This window comes from Anthonomus grandis, chromosome 22 (genome assembly GCF_022605725.1).
Source record: "Anthonomus grandis grandis chromosome 22, icAntGran1.3, whole genome shotgun sequence".
NCBI lineage: Eukaryota > Metazoa > Arthropoda > Insecta > Coleoptera > Curculionidae > Anthonomus > Anthonomus grandis.
This window is the reverse complement of record NC_065567.1, coordinates 41,218,144-41,241,335: the sequence shown is the minus strand read 5'-3', so window position 1 is coordinate 41,241,335 and position 23,192 is coordinate 41,218,144. Positions and strand designations below refer to the sequence as shown.

General features: G+C 33.1%; 1 protein-coding gene and 1 long non-coding RNA gene across 2 annotated transcripts; one reads left to right on the top strand and one right to left on the bottom strand.

Moving 5' to 3' along the window:
* Positions 1–2,657: 2,657 nt before the first annotated feature.
* Positions 2,658–20,926, bottom strand: LOC126748541 (major facilitator superfamily domain-containing protein 10). Its single transcript, XM_050457857.1, has 6 exons — positions 20,502–20,926; positions 16,061–16,219; positions 10,568–10,750; positions 10,255–10,501; positions 9,963–10,130; positions 2,658–3,153 (listed from the first exon to the last, which is right to left on the bottom strand). The coding sequence occupies exons 1-6, from the start codon at positions 20,829–20,831 to the stop codon at positions 2,924–2,926; spliced, it is 1,317 nt and encodes a 438-aa protein (XP_050313814.1). The 5' UTR covers positions 20,832–20,926; the 3' UTR covers positions 2,658–2,923.
* LOC126748554 (uncharacterized) lies at positions 13,185–16,175 on the top strand. The gene is made up of 3 exons (XR_007664760.1): positions 13,185–15,128; positions 15,193–15,498; positions 16,039–16,175. It is a non-coding gene; the product is annotated as an uncharacterized LOC126748554 (long non-coding RNA).
* Positions 20,927–23,192: the final 2,266 nt, after the last annotated feature.

The following is a 23,192-nucleotide window of genomic DNA, read 5'->3' as shown; positions in this document are numbered from 1 at the left end:
CACTAGTTGCAAACCCAGCATTTTATTATAACAAAACTGTTTCATTGTTTATTATTGAGTTAGTCAATTGAAATCGCTAAGACAATTAGCATGTAATTTTGTATTAATTAATTTTCAAATAAAATAATATTTTTTAAAAAGACGTTTTGGTTGTTAAGTTAGTTAAATCGTGGCAGTCAAAAATATATTGTGTCGGTAATGTTAGAATTTTGAGTGTTTGGAAAAAAGATCGCACTTCATTCCTGTACCCAACAGGATCCAGAACTTAAACTGCCTCCTTCTGAAAGCCGGATATTCTGTCTGTATAAGCACAATGACGGCAAACAGGAAATTTGACACGCGTTAAGATCTACTATGTGAACCAAGTTTCTTAATACAAATATGGATGAGCAAAGGAATTTTTTTTGATAATATAGTTACATGATTTTCAAAGGACAACTTAGTATCTAATGCAACACCCAAAAATTTTACTTCATTGAGGGTTTGTAAAATTTCATGAGGTTTTAGTGAACGAATTAAATTATTTGTCTCAACAACAATCAACGTATAAAGTTATGGGACTGTAACGATTTTGACAACGCAGCGAATATCAGCTGTTCTTCTTTATTCCGGCATCATGTCTCTGGAGACGCGAGAAAGATTGACGAATTTTCCGGAACCATGTCTATCCAGAAATGGAAATGCAGATGCTCAAGCTAGAAGGCTCTGTCCAGAGGACGGCAAACATTGTCAGCGGGCAAAGGGGAAAGATGCTCAGTTGTTAAGAACCACCACGATTGATAATACTTGGCAAAATGGAAAGCATATGAAAAACCAAGAGGAAGATCCCAACATTACAGGCTTTGCGAGTGTGTACGTATAAGATAAATCAGTTGATTATTTTTGTGCATCGAGTATTTTAAATCACACTAATAAACGGTAAAAACTCTACAGTACCCTGCGGCCACGTCGTTTACATATATGAGAAAAAAATAAGTGCCCCTTTATGAAGATCTGAAAAACGCCATGCACCATTATTCTTTTGTCTGAGTAATAAATAGTAATAAACTTCTCTTTACTTTTCTAGCAGATTTTCATAAGGGCTTTTTAGCTTCTCGGCGAAAATTTGTTTAGTGGCTTCTATTTTGGGTGTAGAGTTCAGAATTCCATATTTCCTAGGTTTTTGTTAGTTTTGCGTTTAATCTGACTGGCAACAGAAAGAGCCGATATGTGTATTGGGTCTTGCAGAAACTGTTATTTGTACAGTGAGTTAGTAATATTTTTGTAACATGACGGATATTCATTGGATGATATAAATTGTAGACATTAGTTAATTTGTCTCGCTCTTAGGGGTTAGATCCAGCTACATTCGAATAAACTGGAAACTTATCGGAAAAAATATCTATAGACATATTCCTTTTGACGAGAAACCGCTTTGAGAATTTTTAAATTTTGCAGCCTAATCATAAGAGCAGCAACTTGGTAGTGGGTCACGGTTCTGCCAGGATGACAATTATTTAGTGCTTGATTGTAATATGTGTTTAAAGGCTCAGAAATCTGACGTCAAGTGGATACCACCCATAGAGTGTATAGTGGTGGAAATCAAAACAATAGAACATCATGAGAATTTGCAAATTTCATAACTTCCGTGTCTATCTAGAAGCAATAAATCTTTTTTTTCAGTTGTTGCCTTAACAAACTTACTTTATCCAGTTTCTCTTAACTCTGTCAAACTTCATCCATTTAATGAAAACATTAAAATTCATTCATTTATTTTCTTGAGTGAATCCTACAGCTTCTATATGTGCATTGTCTGTTCAGCTTCATATTTATGTTTTTTCTAGGAAATATTAATGCTGACGGCATAAATGCCCCGACAGCATTCAAACAACATACCAACAAGGGACCTTTTTTGTAGAGCATTAATTTCCCTTTAAGAATCTATATTATTCCTTTCTACTTATATGTGTTTGTTCGTTAGTTACATAATTCCAACATAAAATAGGTAAATCGGAAAAATATATCAATGTTTAAAGATTGATTATTCGAAAACGGCTCCAACGAACATTTTTTGTAGAAAATTTAATTTCCTATAAATATATATGCAGATAAGTTTTTTAACATCCATAATTGGGCAGCTTTGACGCAAAAATCAAAATACAAATAAAAAAATTGAAATTAAAATAATAGATTAAATAATAATAAATAATATTAAAATTAATAATATAAATAATAATATAAAATTAATATTCAAATGTCAAACCTTCACGATATATTTTTTTGTCATCTTGAACAATATTTCCCATATATTAAAAAAAATAATCGATTTTTTGTCTCAGTCTGTACATATTGTTTACCCTATTATATTTGAAGGTTTTTTTTAACGGGTTGTGAAGCATTTGGGCTGAGACGCTAAATCGGTTTTAAAAGTCACATTTTAAAATACGCTCCAATTACCAGTTAACGTAGGTACTTGTGATAGATTGTTGTTATTTATTGTTTAATATTTAACAACGTATTATAAGTATTTTTGCATGATAATAATAGTCATAATACAGTTTTCAAATGGATTTGAATACTGTTCAATCAAGTTCTTTCAAATATAAAAAGCTACGCTTTATTCACATAAAAGAAACGATGTTAATTATTATAATTAATAGGAAAATTAAAAAAATTACTTAACAAGTATAAATTTATTTAAAAATTATATCTACGAGTATATAAAATATATGAATATAGTATATTTAAATCTAAAATTAGTATTAAGGACGGTATAAGAATATATAAATGTTTAATATAAAAAGGAAAAAATGTTAATACTTTAACAAGACTTGAGTATTACAGCTTAAATACATTGATATAAGCGAATTAATGCTATAAAATAAAAAAATACTGTTTATTTATTACGTTAAAATTTAACAGCCATAGAGACGTTGAATTACAGTCAACTCTTACTATTTATAAGAGTTAAAACAGGCCAAAATAAGAATACAGAACCTGTTAAGTAGGTAATTCGTGAGCCGGCACTCCAAAATGCTATGCTAGCAACACAGGGTCCTAAAGCCCTAGCTAAAGCTCCTAGAGATCTAAATATTCCCATGACAGTGCCCTTCTGCTGCTCTCCCCCATATCGTGAAGCTAGAGTTGTTATGGAGGGAACGACCATTGCTGTAGCTAAAAAAGATTATCTTACATAACATAATATTTTACATTCGATAATTTTATAATGGACATAGAGTTGTAATTGCATAGAGGCAAATCCCAAATGTATTTTATTCCGTTAGACAATAAAATCAAATAATCCTCTCAACTATGGATTAAACCGTACATAAAATAATCGAATTATTATTCCAATTATTGCTGAGATTTGGCCTTTTTGGAGGCGAAAATGTGGCATATTTGGCAATTTTCAAAGTGCTCCCATTCCCTTATTTCTGCTCGTAGACCTATATAACCCTGTATTTTTAGGAATGTTCGGATCAATGGCGGCTCCTTCTTAGGGTCAATTGGTCAATGACTCCCCTAAAATAATCTCATAAAAATACCAATTTTATTAAAAATATCTTTTATCTAAAACTTCACTGTGAATTATAAAATTCTCTAAGCAGTCTGCATTGGCAAAACAAATAAATATATTACTAACGTCGCGCCTCGCGCTCATCACACAAGCCCGTGGCTGGGCCGTATTTTAAATTGTCCCTATACAGTTCTTATGGCTTATGGAGAAATGCATATAAAATAGAACAAAGAGGGCAGATTCGCATTTCGTGAGCGGGAGTGAGAGTCACCTTTCAGTCCTATATCGCTAACGTAGTCGACGGCCCGACTGGATGAATGTTTTGTTTTAGTTAGTTAATGTCATAGATAATATATTAATAACTAGGTTAATATATTAATAACTAGGTTAATAACTGGTTAATGTATTTTAAACAAACTAATCGTCTGTGTAAAATTTTGCGGAGTTTTCGAAATTGCATTGCGCGGTCATGACGAAAGTAACAGCTTCAATAATCCTGGAATTTTTCTGGGACTTATCGATTTTGTTTGTGAACTGGATTTAATGTTTAAAGAACATATTGAAAAAAGTACAGTATTTAAAGGAACATCAAAAACAATTCAGAACGATATTTTAGAATCAATGTTAGCCATTGTACATACTCATATAATTAAGGAGATTGGCCAGACAAATTTTATGGCAATTCAAGTAGATGAGACCACAGACAGCTCCAATAAAACGCAGATGATTGTCATATTACGATATGTATTAACAGGTATTGTACATGAAAGATTTTGGAAATTTGTTAACCCTCCAGGTACCACGCACAACATTTAACTAATGTAATATTGGAAGAACTTCAATTATTAAAAATTAATGAAGCACCTGAAAAATTGATTGCCCAAAGTTACGATGGTGCATTAGTCATGAGCGGTAAACTGGAAGGAGTACAAACAAAAATTAAAGAAATATACCCAAATGCACACTTTATTCACTGCTATGCCCATCAACTTAATCTTATCCTGCAAAAAGCGGCGAGTCAATATAAACCGATAAAAATATTTTTTGCAAATTTACACGCATTTTCGTCATTTTTCGGCCGATCTCCAAAACGTACGATGGTTCTGGATAGAGTGGCTAAAGTAAGGCTACCTAAAGCTGCACTCACTCGATGGGCTTTCAATACAAAATGTGTTGAAATTGTATACACTTATAAAGATGATTTAAAATCTTGCTTAGAGGAAATTATTTATGAGGAGCAAGATGGTAACAATATAAATCAAGCAACCGGTTTAAAAAGACATTTGGAAGATGAGCTTTTTTTTTTGGTTAAATTTTTTCCATAAAATAATGCCCCATGTTGATATATTGTTTAAACAATTGCAAATGCGAGATATTGATGTCATATCTGTCAAAAATTATATACTGTCTTTTAATAACAGTATCCAAATAATAGAATCAGAAGAACCAAGCACATCAACAGCAAAAAAAAAGAAAAAGTACTACAACTACAGAGGATCCATAGCGACGAACTGTACTGGAAATTTGTGATATTATTATATCTAAAATAAATCACAGGTTTGGTTTCAATGATCATCTCATGATTTCACAGTTATTCTACACAGAGAAATTTGAAGCATACACTACCAACTTTCCGCAAAATATTTTAAATATGGTGAAGGCTCATTATCGCACAGTAAATATTTCCAAACTAAAATCGGAACTTGAAGTCATATATTGTCGTGAGGATTTTCGCAATAGTGCCGGTGCAGTAGCCATACTTCAGCTTTTTATTAACATGAATTTGTCTGAAACATTTTCTGAAGCAGTGAAATTATTAAATATTTTGTGCACACTCCCTATGACAACCGTGGATCTTTCAAATACTTTAAAAAATCGATAGTTTGATTTGTTTTTTTTTATTAGAGTAAACTATAAGTTTTCAAACCAAAATGACCCCCCTGAAGATTGACCCACGAGCCGCCACTGGTTCGGATGAGAACAAGACGTAAGTATTGTTAGTTCAAATTCGAAAAAAAAATTTTTTTGGTGAAAAATCGATACGGCGAGAGGTACCCAAAAAATTGAAATTCCCAAACTTTGAAGTTCGATATCTCGGCTCCCATTGGCTCTATCAAGATAATTCCAGTAATTTTCTTTTAGTTTTGTCATTTTGAAATCAACGAGACCATCCGTAAGGTCGTAGCTTTTATAATAGCCGAGATATAGCATTTTTGATGACCATTTTTGGCCTCAAAATAGACGTCGAAAAAATACTCGATTTCTTAGTTCTGCTCAAATTCCCTTATAACCTTATTGTTAATTTTTGTGTAAATATTGATAAAAGAAAATTAATTTTTCTCGTGAAACTCTTCTATTTAATAAATAAGATTAAATAATTACTTCGAATCAAATAGTTTATTTAATCCTAGTCAGTCTGTCTTCAGATCCTCAATGTCAACCGCAATGGCAATAAAATAAGCTTAGGCGGGTGCCTTTTCTGCGATCTGCCTGTGACTGTCTCCTTCAGATTGCTTGTGTAAATGTTAGGACATTATCAATTTGTTCAAAACAGCAGAAATCTCATTAAATCGTATCTAACCAATAGAAAGCAAATAGTAGACATTAACGGTAAATTATCAACATTCGAGAATGTTTTTTATGGTGTGCCTCAAGGATCAGTGCTGGGGCCACTGCTTTTCGGGATCTACATTAACGATCTTGGAATCTGTGACCCCAGATGCAGTCAAAGGCTGCAGAAGGGTTCACTGCTAATCAATTGAATCTTATGAACGAATACTGATGAACTGTGTGAAAAAATGGCTTCTCGTGTGTATACACCGAGAACTTTGGCTGACGCAGTTTCTGAAAATGTACTTGCCACTGCATACTACGCAAGCATTGAATCGAGGCTGGTCTATGCTCTTCTAGCTTAGGGCTACTCACCAATTATTAAAAAAAAATTAGTCTTCAAAGAACGATTGCAAAATTCATTATAGAGCAGACTGCAGACAATCTATTATTAATCTAAATATATTAACGGTTCCCTGTCTTTACATATTTTACTGCCTATGCTATGTAAAAAATAACCTAACTTTATATGATACAGAGATATCCATGAGCATCTCACTAGAAAAAGAAAAAGTTTCTGCATCGCATTTCACAGAATTGATAAAATTAAAAGCGCCATAAGTTTCTATTCTCCAAATTTTTTTTAACTTGCTGCCACCTTCCATAAAATTGCTAAATATAAATGAATTTAAATCTGTTATTAAAAAGGATCTAACTAAAAAATTTTTTTATTCACCAGATGAGTTCTTCAGCAATAATTTCTCAGACATGGTGTAATTTTATTTCTTTGCCAACTTAAATTGTGTATCTTGTTATTCCTTCATCTATCTATCTGTGTATTCACTGATTTTTCATGTGTATAACATTTCATTGACATGTGTAAACATTTTTTGTATGTATATAACACTAATAAAAATCTATTTTATTTAATAGATACTTTATAACAATGAACAGAACAATTTAACACACAGTTCTGGCCGATTACACTCATTACATTTATCATGAGCTTTATGTATTTATTGCTTTATTTATTTTAAACATTCATGTTTGTAGTAGATGTGGCCTACTCGCATCGTCCGGTGAAAAATTGGCCTATGGCGCTCAAGGTTTTGTCGCTATGCTGATGCGTCCGGTTCGCAGGGTGGGAAAGGAAAAAAAAATTGCGTGACGGCTTCTCCTGGATCAAAATATTCCGGGCTTAAAATACGCTTCCGTTCGGATCTCCGGGTGGAATCTGATATGGGAAATTCGTCAGATGTGAAACATTTAACAGTAAATGTATGTAATATTAGAGGTCTGAACACGAACAGAAATACCGTGCACCAATATCTGCACAACCAGACTTTATATTTTAGCTCTACCTGAAATGAAAGTGAACTCAAAGACAACCATGTTGTCTCCTGGATAGATCTGTGACCGGATTTAGATAAGCTCTGAAACCCCTAGGGTTCGATGGTATCTGGTTCAAAATAACCACCGAAAGATCCACAAAGTATTTCCGCTTCTTCTACAGACAACTGTTCAGTGATACACACTACAGCAGGCTTTTCACCGACCTTGCAAAAATTGTTATTGTGGGAGACCACGATAACTAGTTGGCGTATTCTAATAGGACTGATGATGAGAGGCGCCAAGCAGAGGACTTTGTGCATAGTCACTGTCTAACGCAGCTTACACGGGAGCCAACCAGAATTTCTGATAGATTAGGAGACTTTGCTAGGATCTGTTTCTCGCGACGGATACATGCACCACTAAGAACATCAGATCGCAATTTAATAAATGCAATATGTGAACTAGGAATGAAAACTTAGAATCCACGAGTTTGGCAATATAGATCAGCCAACTAGAGACATTTTAAACAGTTTTCTTAAAACGATGTCTCTTTCAGGACCAAGGAGGCTTATATTCCGAACACCTTAAAAAGCTCTTCATACAGAAAACCGTTGTTTCATAAAAATTGAACCAAAGCAGTCAAAATCAAAAGTGCTACTTGCCACAAATGGCGCCAACACCCAAGCCTTACAAATCATGCCAACTTTGTTGCCTTGAGAAATTCGTGCAAGCAGATTATTGATACCTGCAAACAAAATTATAATGAGAAAATGAAGTGGGCAACTCCTCAATTGCCCAAATGAATCAAGATCGTTTTGGTTTATAGCAAAACCAGGTAGTCAAGGTTTCTGTAAGTCAAAAATTCTACCATTGCATTGACCACAATGGAAAAGGCAGACTTGCTAGAGCAGATGTTCGCATTAAACTCTACCGTAAACCCACAAGACCAAACACTACCGACTTTGCCAAAAAAGACTTGAACACTAACAAGGCCACCATCCCTGAATGAAAACTACCAATAGTATTAAGAAAGTGTGCGATGGTACTGACACCACGGTTATGTAAACTGTTTTCTCTTTCATACAGAAGAGGTCTCTTCCCTGGATACTGGAAACTTGCGCGGATTCAACCGATGCCCAAAAATTTTGAAAGACCTGGAGTCCACCAACATCATAAGCGATCGTCAGCATGTTTTTCGAAAACACAGACCTACTGGCGATCCATTGGCCTATGTCACGCATATTTGGACCGGGGCTATCGAGAAATATGGTGAATTCCGTACAATAGTTCTGGATATTGCAAAGACATTCGATAGGGTTTAAACTCTATTGTTATGGTTTGCCACCAACTCTCGTTGGTTGGCTTACTCGAGAACCAATCCATCCAGATTGTCGTTGATGGACACACTTCGCAGAGATTCCAAATTAACGCTGGTGTCCCTCAGGAATGCATCTTATTCCTTTTGTATATTAGCGACCTTCTCGACAAGACTTCTAATCCAATTTACAGCTTTGCTGATGACGTTTTTCTGGAAGTCGCGGTTTCTCTAAAAAAAGACTGTATACACCATACAAGCTTTAAACGCTTTCGACGAACGAATCCTTGTTCGTTCATTTCTTGAGTATTGCTCTCACATATGGAGCTCTGCATCCAAATACACTTTGAAGCCGCTTGATTCCATCCAGAAGAGAGCCATACGTCTTATAGGAGATCCAAAAAAAAACTAAAAGTTTGGACAGTTTGGCTTATAAAGAGAAAGTGGCGGACCTGACTTTTTTTATCGATACTGTCACGGTAAATGCTCTTCCCAACTAGTTCATATTGTTTCACCTAAAGCTACACGCAAGATGTACTCGACCGGCAGATGCACCTCATGTATATCGAGTGTATCTGCAGACACATAAAACGTCACTAAATCGGCACTCCTTTTTATGGAACAGTGAAAGTCTATGGCAGCAAAAGCTCATTATTCGTATGTTCCGGTACAATAAATTTCAATTAAATATTATAATAATTCATTTATTAATCGCGCTAAAAGGTATTTATTTTTGGCCAAAAGAGTCGTTTGTCGCTTGTTGAGCCTAATATATAAAGCCATACAACCTAAAATCTATAAATCTAACAGATTTTCCAAAATTGTGGAATTGAGGAGTGCTATTATGGTGGTTAGCAGCAAATAAGGAGGTACCTCCAAGAGCAACGGAAAGGAGATCTAGGTAGGCCTTATATTTCATATCTCTCGGTATTCTCGGTACATGACCATACTCCCACACACAAAATCATCATGAACATATCAAATGTAATACTATTAAACGTAGACTTTAATAATTGAATATAAAGTCAAGGAGGAAACACGTCAAAACACGCATACACACATAATACAGGTCTGGCCAACTCAGGTGCGGCAATAAATCTATTAATATGCAATAAAGAATATTTTCTTGTAAAGTGCGTTCTCAAAGAGGTTTGGTGGATAAAAGATTTTTTTGTAATACGCACGTCTAAGTTTCACGTTTTGTAAATTAATATAAAAAGTAATTCGATATAAAAAGACAGTTATCTAATAGGGAAAATAAATACTTACAGACAGCATATAGGAATAGGCCTAAATATAACATTAAAGGTCCGTTTGCAAGGCCAACACACACAAAAGATGGAATAATTATCCACAGTCCCAAGATTCCAGTAGATTTGATTTTGTCTGGCGAAATTTTTCTTACATATGTTCCTTGTATTAAGGCCATAGTAACCCCTTAAAGGCAAAAAAGGTATTTTTTTAAACTCTTTTTTGTGTCCTGCCCGAATCCGGGACATAATTCACATATTCTAGGCCATAATAAAATAAATGTTTTTATAACAACAATATCTTTTCTTACCAATTGCAAAGAACATCCATCCCTGTTGTATAGACGTGTAGTTGAAAACATGATGAGTAAGGAATGTTAAAGTAAATTCCAAGCCGCTATAAATAAATAAATAAACAAAATAAATAAGTCCTAGTTTTCTAAGCTCCTTTAAGTCTGCTTCTTGTATGTTTGTCACAGCAGTAAATTTAAAAAGATCTCTGGGATCAATCAAATATCTGGTATTTTCAAGTGTTTCAGACAAATTGGCACGTTTGTTCTAAAATTATATTTATGTACATTACACATTTGTAGATTGCTCACTTAAATTAAAAAAAAAACTCACCTTTGGAAGCGATTCCTTAAAAAACATCCAAAAAAAGATTATATCTGCAACCGAAAGAAAAAGAGCAAATAGAGCAGGAACTACATACCAGCTTCCTGTTCTTTGTTTTGCCCATACTGCGAACATTGCACCTATCATGGGCCCTACAATAAAACCCAGTGAAAAGGCTATTCCTACTAGAGCCTAAAAATTTAAAAATAGCGGTAAGATTTTCAGTCTGTAACCTGGTTAAGATCTAAGGGGGTTTTCGAGTTATAATTTAAATAATAAATGTTTAAATAATAAAATAACCAAGTATTATTTAAATATTTCTTTTTTTTTTATTTCAAATTATAAGGCTTTATTTTAAAAATTATATTTTTTTTTAAGAAATTAAATTAAATCGTTGATGTACCCCTCTCCCTGTCTCTCTCTGTAGCTTTTACAACCTGATGGGTCTTAGCTGACTTTCAGCTTTAACCGTTTCGACGATGTACGTTTTTCTCGTTAGAGGTGTTTCTGCTCTAAGTTTTGGTCCTTCACTGGCCCATATATACTCCAAAAGATTTTTCCTTCTTATTCGGTTTTGATTTTGCTTTTTCATGGTCTACGTTTCGCACGCATGATGCGTCTTATAATGTTTTGCATAATGTGTCTTATAATAGAGTGGTAGATAGGGGAGAGTGTTGTACCTTGGATCGGTCAGTACCTCGGGTCAGTGTATTTTATTTTCTACCCACTGTTAATATTTCTTCGATGTGTCTAAATAAGTTGTTTAAAAATACAGTCGATAGGTGGCAGCGTCGTGCGGGTTTCTATAGAGTGTTTTGTTTTGCATCGTGGTAATTTATTGAACAATTTGTTATCCGTCAACATCCGTTTAAATTATAATTATTTTTTTATAATTATTTAACATTATAATTATTTTTATTATTACAATTGAAAACAGGTGTTTAAGCTTGATATTAATGAATGTATTTTTTACTTAAAGGCATAACCTAAAAGTAGAAAGTAAAAATTGCTGAAATAATACCGTTGTGTACCTTTGACCGGTCCATGACTTATTACAAAGCACAATCTTATTGAAAATAATATCATTTTTACTTTTACTTTAATTATATAGGTATACCTTAAAAGACTTTCGCTTATTTCAGATAGTCATTTTAAAATGCCTCGAAGTAAAGTAGGTGCAAAAAGAGCGCATATAAACTCCCAGGATATTATTGCAGCAGCTAATAAATGTATCTATCAGTGGGAAATTATTAATTAGGAAAGCGGCAAGATGCTATAACATATCCAAAACTACGTTTATCAGACACGTACAATCTTTCAGAAATTCGGGAGTTGCAAAATTTTGATATGTTGCTGCCAATAATGTGAAACAGGTTTTTAATATAAAAGAAGAGGTTGAATTAAAAACCTATCTTCTCACTGCTGCACGCCTGCATTATGCGTTAACTAAAATGGATGTTCGTACCTTAGCATACCAGTATGCAATTGCAAATAATAAGTTACATCCGCCTTCTTGGGACCAAAATAAGATAGCTGGAAAGGAATGGCTAAGGCAGTTCCTTAAAAGAAATGCAAATTTGTCTCTTCGGAAACCCGAGCTTACAAGCTTGGCCCGATTAACATCCTTTAATAAAACAGACATTTAGGAATTACAAAGATCTATCTCGCGGCAATATCACACCAGAAAAAAAATTGGTACTGCGACGAGACAGGCCTAACAACTGTTCATGTGCTACCAAAAATAATCGGACCCAAAGGAATAAAACAGTTGGGTCAAATGACCAGTGCAGAACGAGGTCAAAACGTTACACTTATAGCCTCAATAAATGCAATTGGCAATCACATCCCGCCAATGATGATATTTCCAAGAGTACATTTTAAGGCCCATATGCTGAAGGATTGTCCACTTGGAAACATAGGAGGTGCAAATCCGTCCAGTTGGTCAAACGAAACATTGTTTTTGCAGTATTTAAATCACTTCAAGAATCATGTGAAACCGTCAATTAAAGATCCAGTTATACTAGTCAGCAGCGGTATTCTGTGACTTGTCCAAGGCATTTGACTACGTGAGTCACAGAGTGCTGCTGATGAAACTGGAGCTCTATGGTTTCAGAGGAACTGCCCTTGAGTGGTTTCGTTCCTACTTATCAAATCGTGTCCAGGCTGTCAAATTTAATGGTGGTATCTCTAAGGATCTTAATATAAATGTGGGTGTTCCGCAAGGATCAGTACTTGGTTCTTTACTTTTTCTCATTTATGTGAACGATCTGCCACAACTGCAGGTAACTGGCAAATTTACATTGTTTGCCGATGATACCACCATCCTCTGGCACGACTCTGATGTTTCTCAAATGGAGGCCAATATACGTGCAGATTTGTTAAAAATAAAAGACTGGTGTGATGCAAATTTTTTGACATTTAATGTTTCCAAAACAAATATCCTTAATTTTAAATGTAATACAAATGATATATGTTTAAATAACGAAGCCATCACCATGCCACCGTTCAGTAAGTTTTTGGGTCTTTCCATAGACAAGTTCCTTAAATTTGAAGACCATATTGTGAATGTATTTAGAAAAGTCTCATCAGACTGCTACGCCCTAAGGGTTATTGCCACCAGTCCATCACCAGATCTGCATACTTCGCGATTATCGAGTCGCAGCTTCGATATGGAATTTGCTTTTGGGATTCATGTTCAAATTCACTTTTTAGTTCAGTGTTTGTACTCCAGAAAAGGGCCATTAGATATCTATGTGGGGCCAAGACTCGTGACTCATGTCGCCCGCTTTTTGTAAGTCATAATATTTTAACCCTGTGTTGTATCTTTATTTTGGAAACAGTTTGCTTAGTTTTTAGAAAATATAAACAGGAACTCCACTTAGGGAGCCGCTATAATACGCGACAAAATTATTTGTTGAGGCTACATCAACGTCATCATGAGGCTAATACCATTCCTCATTTTGAACTTAGAACTTGTCCGTAGCTCTATCATATATGGAGGTAGAAAGCTGTTTATTAAACTTCCATTAAAAAATAAGACAACTTACGACTGAAAAAAGCGTACGTACAAGGACGAAAATATTTCTTGCTAGTAAAGCGTACTAAACTATGTAGCACCTAAACTATGGTGAATTTTTTAATGATTAGCATTTAAGTATTTTTCAAAGTTTTATATAATTTTATTTTATTTTAAATTAGTTTCTCGTTTTTATTCATTTAATGTACAGTCTATTGGCTTTGTCTACAACTTCTATGTTTATATTGACAATAAAGCATTTTTGAGTTTGAGTTTGAGTTTAGTCTTAGACAATCACGATAGCCATGTGAATATCCCAGCTATTCTTTTTTGCAAAGAAAATAGCATTATTCCGATTATGTTCCACCCCCATACTAGTCACAAAACGCAACCGCCCAGGCAACACAGTTTTTGGGCCCATGAAAACTTATTATAATGCCGCATGTAGCGAGTGGATGATTATGCATCCTGGACAAACCATTACGATTTATGATGTATCTGAGCTTGCAGGCAAGGCATTTCCAAAAGCATTTACTACATCCAACATTTAGAAGGGGTTTGAAGTAAGTGGTCTTTATCCAGTCAATGATAATATTTTTGAAGAGAGCGAGGTTTTGTCATCATATGTGACCGATCGTCCTTTAGATCACTCTACTACCAGTCGTAAACAAGTCAACGTTAAATCGAATGGGGAACAAGCCGAAGCCACGGCTCAGAAAATTGATGGCTCTAATCCCTCTACATAAAATTTTCTTCAAGGAGGAACGTCAGGAAATGTTATTACACCTGAAATGGTACGGTCCTATCCGAAAGCACCGGCTCGCAAAATAAACTCAGGTAGAGCTAGAGGAAAGTCACGTATCTTCACTGACACTCCAGAGAAAGATTAAATTGAGGGCCTTAAAAAGAGAAAGACTTTAGCAAATGCATCATCTGGAAAAGTTCAAGCAGTTATTAAGAGAATAGTTGAAGAACGTGTTTTAAAAAATGTACCAAAAAGCGTTGCTAAATATGATGAGAGACAACTTCAAGTAGCAATGAAGAAACATTTCAGGACTTAGTAGCTAGAGAGGAAGAATTAATAAATGACCAAAATATATACGACTTATCTGAAGATTTTGATATTCAACAAGGAGACTTCGTTTTAGTGAAAGTTGCTGGAAAGAAATCGTTCACTTATTATGTTGCCGAAATACTAAATAGTGAGACTCATAGCGAACTCAAATATTTACGCAAAATTTTAAGCACCAATAAATTTATAAATGACTCAACCGAGACCTATGATTTTTTGCGTAAGCAAAAATGATTTTTTCATTATACGTCAGTTTCCGCAGCCGCACAAAATAAACGGAAGTGCACGTCATGATGCTCACCTGCAGTTTGATGTTGAATTTAGTGGATTTAATGATAAATAAGTATTTGTCGTAATCGTTTCCATTCCTTTTTTTTATAACTGACCCAAGGTACAACATATACTGGTCCAAGGTACATTACTCGTTTGTACCTTGGGTCATCTTATCTTATCTTGGGTCATCTCATTAAGGGATAGCTTATGTAAGTTAAAATTATGTTTAAAAACCCAAATTACGTATACATATTTTTATGCATTATTTTTTAGGTCTGATGATGCTTTTAGGAGCGAAACACGTGTCACCACTTAACAAATCAAATAATTTTTTTGAGACCGAGACTCTGTGTTGTTCTTGTATTGCCACTAGCAACTTTTCTACGTACGATGTTCAGACTTTCCTTCGAGAAACTTGCCGTGGCACTTTTAAAAAAGAGAAAATCCTAACTATAATTAACATCTATATCTTGGACTGCACATGTCAAGTACATAAAAATCTTTCCAACCACATGAGATCTGGAGATCTTAATTTTTATAAAACTCGAAATGCAGATAAATTATACATCCATTTTAGCCGTAAGTACATCTCTCAAAATTTTTAGTTATCTCCCATGTAGAATAAAGAGAGCTGAGACTTTTAAGAAAGCTCTTAGGACCATGTTAGCTGACTGACTGTCCTTTTTATTCGAGTGACATGAGTTCTTTAACTGTAGATTTATTGACTAAATTTAGTTACATTTATTTCCTTTCATATCTTTGTAATTTTATACTATTTTTATTAGCATTTTATTTTATTAATTTTTTATTGACAATTCCTATACATTGTTATGATTTCGATGGAAATAAACGATTTGATTTGAATGTTTACTAAGCCACAAGAAATTGTGCACTGAAAATGAAACAATTACTTATTATATACTTCTGGTTTTTTAGGGGTGGTGAAAGGCGCCACCCATTTCTTTTAAATGTATACTTCATTTTGTTTATCTGTACATAAAAATAAAGACATATTATTGTTATGATTATTATTATTAGCCTATTATTGAGTTGACTATTTGATTTAATTATTTTGCATTACTATAAAAGGCTATTTTTCACATAATTATACAATTTCAGGTGGGTTTTATACTTTACTTACCATTCCTGTTACCCTGGTATTGGCAGAGGAAGTATCAGTAATGATAGCCATGCTAACAGAAACATTGCCTTTACTCACACCTCCAATTATTCTTGCCAAAACAAATAGTAGAAAATTGCTTGAAAGTGCCCACAGAACATATGAGAAGGCAATTCCTACCTAAAATATATCAATAATTATTATTTAATAAGTCTATATTTTATTTCATACTAAAATAACTTCATTTTACACATAAAGATATTTAGTTAAGTGCAGGCACAAGGGTTTTAAATTGGATTATGGTAAAGTATTTATATTTAGTTAAGTAATATGTAATAAAAAGAAACTAGTAATATATTAAATATCTATCATAAAGATAAAAGAAGTTGTAATTCTTACTAAAAATTAAAGAAATTCATACAAAAATCCGATTGTGCTTCAAACTGTACACATTCTCTATTAACGTTATATAAAGTTTAAATGAGTGTTTTTGAAGCTTAAGATTAATGATATATTGGTATATTTTTTTCCTAATTTAAGATATTTTAGATTTTATTACTTAACATTTATTAATCTTAAGAAAATATTGTATTATATTTAAATTTTATTTATGAATTTTTAAATGAGTTAGTTGTTAATTGTGTAATGTAGAATAATTTCCAGCATTCGCTTTAACTATTTAGAAAGGTATTTGAATAAAAAAAATCCCACACTGGGCTAGCATATACTATTTTTGATACTACAAAATTTAAATTGTAACTTTTCATTATTTTTTAGCATTGAAGAAAGTCTGAATAAAACTTTAGTGAATTAGAAAAATTCAGTTTTTTTTTATTTTGTCTGCGTTATACCCACTACTTCCAGTACAACATTATACTAATATAAGACTATAAGAATGATAACTGAAAACTACTATGACAAATCATTTTATTGAGAGCTGTCTTATTTTAAAATCTCGAAGTAATTGTCTTTAACTTTCTATACTTTAATTATATTCGATTTTTGCTGAAATTAAATTTCATAAGTAAAAATTGCAATTGCAAAAAGTGCAATCAAACTGTAAGCCAAAAACATCATAAAAACGAACAAATTCGCCCGAGGCTGATTTTTTGTCAGTTGATTATATAGGAGTTGCACACGCCTAAATCTGAAGTTTCGGCAGTTTAGGGTTGGTTGTGAATTGGTGCTACACTGTAAGACCTATACGGCTTTGATCTTATGTTTAAAATTTTCAGAAAAATCAGAGCTGCATGTTACTTCACATGGTCAAAGTCGTAGGGGTATATTTAAGGGGTGAAAAGAGAGTAAACCTGTGAAAAAGCAAGCATTTTTTGTTCAAATTGCAAAAATATTTATTTATTTGGAACTAGGTATGGAACTAGTATGGCATGTCAAATTCCTGATACAACCACAAAGCTTAATCTAAATTATCCATCTTTCTTAAACTCCATGTCGTTAAAGCCTATAACAAAAAATTAACTAATACTTCATATTAATTCATTAAAGAAAAACAGTTCCCCAGGTCCAGATGGCATAACTTCTGAGATGGTAAAGCTATGTCATCCATATACTGTTGAACCACTTAAATATATATTTAACCTTATTTTCTCATCAGCAAAGATACCTGAAGAACTCAAAATTTCAATTATTACACCAATTTACAAAAAAGGAAGTAAGAGTGATGTTTCTAACTATAGACCAATAAGCTTAATAAATACATTTGGAAAATTTTTTGAAAAATGCTTAAAAGAAAGATTTTATGACCTAAATAAAAATAAAGTACTTAACAAAAACCAATTTGGTTTTCAAAAAAAAAACTGGTACAAATGATGCAATGTATAGTCCTTATAATAGAAAACATAAAATATGGATTGGAGCAGGGAAAAAAATGTGTTGCGGTTTTTATGGATCTAGCAAAGGCCTTCGACACTGTACCCCCCACTCTAAGTTACTTCATGTTCTTGAAAGATATGGAATTAGGGGTGTAACGTTGGGGCTCTTTAACAACTATCTACAAGAAAGAAAGCAAATGGTAAAAATTAGAGATTCCCTGAGTGACCCTAGCACTGTGCAAATTGGAGTGCCCCAAGGCACAGTGCTGGAACTCTTTATTTTATATATAAACTCCCTTTTATCCTTGCATATAGGTGGCATGGCACTATCTTACGCGGATGACACAGTTCTTGTATTTAAGGATGTTACTTGGACTCTTGTAAGAACGAAACTCATAAATGGCATGAGGAAGGTAAAGATGTGGTTAAACAAGTATAAATTGTCCCTAAATATCTTAAAAACTGTTTATGTCGCCTTTTCTCTAACAGATGCAAATCGGCCAAATTTTAAGGAAATATTAATTTATTAATTATTATTTATTAATTAGTTATTGATGAACAACAAAACTTTATTATAAAAGAAGTAGAAAACACTAAACATCTAGGTATAATAATAAACAAAAAATTAAAATAGACACCACCAATATATTGGATAAAAAAACTTTAATAATGTTGTACCAATCATTTGTGGAATCTCTGATATGCTACGGTATAGTGACCTGGGGTGGACTCTACAATAATGCTCTTCAATCCTTAAAAATTGTTCAAAATTATATTATCAAAATAATCTATAAAAAAGACAGATTGTACCCCACCTTGCTCTTGTATGATACCAAAATAGTTAATATCAGAACCTTATATCTATACTCCAGTTGTGTATTCTGGTATAAGATAAAAACTACATAAGTCACCAACAAGAAACCAGACACCTAACTGAAAGACATCTTAATGTACCATTTCGCAGATTTGATGGAAGCCAAAGATGTAATTTTGTAATAGGACCAAAAATTTTCAATAAGTTGCCGTGGACAATTCGGGAGTTTACAAATAAACAAACATTTTCAGAACTTTGTAAAAGATTTATCTATGAAAATTATGATACTTGACCTTCTATAGACCAGAGAGACTCCTGTCGCCCATTATTTGTTAGGCTGGGCGTACATTCAGGAAGTGGCCTGCTTACTTTTTGCAAATCGCTTTAAATTTATAGCCCCAAATCCAAGATACTTAACGCGTCAAGTGAACGATCTAAATCTTCCAATCCCCTCCTCCACATTAACTAAAAAATCTATTCTCTACGAGGGAATCAAAATTTTCAATCGTTTACCAGGTGGAATCAGGGAGGCAACATGTAATGACACTTTTAAACGTAAATTGAAAATACTTTTGACCGAAAAATGTTACTATTCACTGGATGAATACTACGTTGACACATTCTAATTTTCCCTGTGTAAGTTTACAGTATTTGAATTTTTTTTGATTTGTTTGTATGGTTTGAATTCTTTGCTGTCTTATACTTGAGGAGATAATTATGGAATTTAATTTACTTTTTATGTATTTTTTTTTCTGATGTTTGTTTTGGAACTTGAGTGTGTATGGGGTGTAGTGGTTAAGTTTAGCGGTAGTAATGTAAGGTAGCTTTATTTAGAACAATTTTTCTTTTTTAATAACAATAAAGCATGTTTTTTTTTTTTTTTTTTTTTTTTTTTTTTTATAAATGACTATTAATGTTTTCCTCTTTTTCTGAAATTTTTAATATTTTTGTCTTATAGTTGTTTTACCTATATTTTAAATGCACTACCCTCAGATTTATGTAAATTAGTGGTATGGAGCCCCTAGTAAACATAATTATGTTGTATGGTAATATAATTAATTTTAAGTTATACACATATAGGTGCTTGCACCTAGGTGTACTTTATTGTATTGGTACTACAAATTAATTTTGTGTCCTGTATTAAGCATGTATTTCTTATGTTGAATAAATTATAATTATAAAAAAAATAAAAATTACATTTATATTAATTCACACACTGATCAGAAAATGACATCATATGTTTGATCTAAGATTCTAAAAAAAACATAATAAGCAAAATACTATTTAATATACACACATTTGCAAGTAAATCAACCTAAAATATATGTTGACAAATTATTTACATACAGATGAAAATGTTTAAATTTATACACACACACAACACACTAGTAAAACATGTTATAAAGATTAGTTTCTATCAAAAAGTTAAAATTTTCATGCCAAAATTGATTAATATTAATTATATAAAAATTTATTTATATTATAAATTCAAATAAATTTAATTAAATAAAATGTATTTAAATTTTTGCAAAGCAAATTTACCAATTTCACTTTAAATGTCTTTTGCTTTTCAGCTCTTTTAAGTTCAGTTGGCAGGTGATTATTTTTATATGGCATAATATAGGAACCTTTACTAGTGGCAGTTAAATGGGCAGGCAGCAGGTATATTTTTATTAAAATAAAAATTATTTCTTAGTGGATAGTTGTGAGGCATATCTTCTACTAGCACAAAAGAACTTATTTTTTTTCAAATTATCATCATATTACTGTATTGGAATAGTGCCATCAATAAGTTACATGCTAATAAAATTCATACCAAGCAACAAAGCATGATGATTCTCCTTCCAAAAACATCAGAAAGACCTCCCAACATTGGTGAAGCAATAAATTGGAGAAAACTAAACATAGAACCCAAAAATCCTCCAAACAAAACTGAGTTAAATTTCTCAGGTGCTCCAACAATCTTTTGGTACTGGTATATTTGGCTGGAGAGCCATGAATATAGGCCTATTCCATCATTATCTCTGTAATGATCCAGTAAGGAGGGTAGTAGTGGTAAAATCATTGTAAATGCTAATAGGTCCAGAAGCAGACTTATGAATACCACATACACTGTGGGATGAAGTTTCTCCTTGCTTTCCTTCATTTTCGAAAGATTAAAAACTAACAACTGTACATTTCTAATAAAAACTTTGACTTTTATAATTCAAGATTAAAAGTAAACAAACCGATAAGGTTAATTCTGTAGAACAACACACAAATAACTGTTTACGTGCCTGCTACGTGAAGGTTTAGGTTAAACGTAATAGAGTTTAAGCAGGATTTTCATGCATCGATGCAAATTTGTTTTTATTGGTTGAAATACTTATGTTTATAATAATCTCAAATAGTATCCCATAAATAGCAATCCGATACGCTCGCAATAGTCGAATCAATAGCATGGAGAAAGAACCACAAAAGTTATTTTGTATTGGTAACGTACGAGTATTTAAACCACTAACATAATAGAATTTTGAATTCTATTATGTCAGTGATTTAAACCGATGCAAAACAACTGATCTTGATCTGAGTCAACTGATTAATTTACACTACTAAACACGATTACTTACTACTACTAAAAATATTTATTTTCACCGTATTTATTTACTACAATTTATGTCCGATTTAAATATCGCGCCAATATTCCGAACTGAACAGTCAACTGGCCTCGCAGCGGCGACGCGGCTCCTTCTATATTCGGCTGACCATATCTTTCACACGTCTCCAAGTCGTGGGATGTGCTTGTGATTCAAGAATGACGTAGGACAGCTGACGTTCGCGGCGTTGCCAATATCGCTACACTGCCTCAAGAAGATTGGAGGGAGGAGAGATATCTCCTCTGCTTGCCTCACGCACTGGAATTGATCTACAGAAACCAGCTCGTTTCCTCGTGGCATTGTGGGGGTATACCCAGTATAGGCAAAATATCTCTTCTCCATGCAATCTTCTTGCCTGCCCTCTCCCTAAGCTCATTTCGTTCCGAAATAATTCTAAAGATGCTGGATGTCGATATCGGCAGAAGGTTCCTCTCTTGCAACTGGACCTCTTGTAGAAGTAACACTCAACTCCAGAGAAGACATTGGGGAGTAATACGACACACAAGATTTTGCACGCCTGTAGACCTGAAGACCACTTCTAACATGCTACGAATCTTTCTCCGGTATAGGTTATCGAGTTCGCATACTAACGAATTGCTACGCTTCTCAGATCGTCTCTCTCTAGCAACTCTTCCTTTCGAGAACACAAAGCATCCCAAACGTACAGGTTGGCTTCTAGTATGAGGCCTCTTTGGTAACTAAATAAAAACTCTTTCTACCAGTCTCTTCATCAGTTATCTTGACTGCTTGCCTATAATAGTCTCAGCTATAGATGGTGTCCGAGTTCTAAGCATTATGTTCGCACAAGCTCCAATATTTTTGTGTTTTCGGGGCCATTACCGAAATTTATTACTTAAAATGTAAGTTTTGTTGCGGTTTTACTGTAATCGTAATAGTTCCAAGTAGTTTAGTGAAACTATCCCTTAGTATAGTATGAATTTGGTGTTGAATTAATATAAAACCTGTGGTTTCTATCCACCATAATGGTCCTTTCATTAATGGACTTGCGCGAAAACAAGTCGCAAATTGTAATATATACAACTTATATAACTAATTTATATATAGTATATAACTAATGTAATATAATAACTCTATGTAGAAAATATGTTACAAAATGGTTTTCCCATCGAGAACAACAGCTTGACGAGGAGCTTAATTCATTGAAAAATTACTGTTCACTGAAAAGTATGAGAGTCTATCTACAAAAATAATTGCAATGTGTCCCAGATAGCTAAAGATAAAAATCAACAAGTCTGATATAAAAAATTGTAATTAATTGTTATAAACATTGAAAAAACCTTCCATTTTCAATTTTCCTTAAGACCCGATATTAAGACTTCTCAGATTGCTATTCAGTTTCTTTTTATCTACGACGTTAATAAGGATTTAAATATTTAAGAACACTAGAAAAACTACTTCAAAACTTGGAAACATAACTTTCAAAGTTATTAACTATAAACATTAACTATCAAGACTTTATTAAAATATTCTTTCTAATCAATAAACTAATAAAAGAGCATACATGAGGGTGTTTCAAACCCAATTCCTATGTGGGATGCTATTTTGGAGAAACTCTACGTTTTACCTGTTTTTAAACAACAAAAAACTGTAATTAGGGTAATTTCAAAGCTGTCATTCAGTAAATCATGTAGAATTTCATTAGAACAATTATGTAGAATCATCTTATATACAGCATTAAGCTTGAGCAAATAAAAAAATTTTATATAAGGATAAAAAACATTTTAATTTCTTTGTGTTTCCACACATTACAAGAATTTTTGGATAAACTACTGGAAATTGAATACTTGTTAAAAAAATTGCGTTGTTTAAACCTATTTTCCTGTGTTCATAATTTCTATTGTAGTGTTTTT

Excerpts from the sequence above, each read along its gene's own strand:
- LOC126748541 (XM_050457857.1), bottom strand. The coding sequence starts at position 20,831 with ATGAAGGAAAGCAAGGAGAAACTTCATCCCACAGTGTATGTGGTATTC. Across the intron at positions 10,131-10,254 it reads ATGGATGTTCTTTGCAATTG|GGGTTACTATGGCCTTAATA; the intron begins GTAAGAAAAGAT and ends TTTGCCTTTAAG. Across the intron at positions 3,154-9,962 it reads CCTATTCCTATATGCTGTCT|CTACAGCAATGGTCGTTCCC; the intron begins GTAAGTATTTAT and ends AATCTTTTTTAG.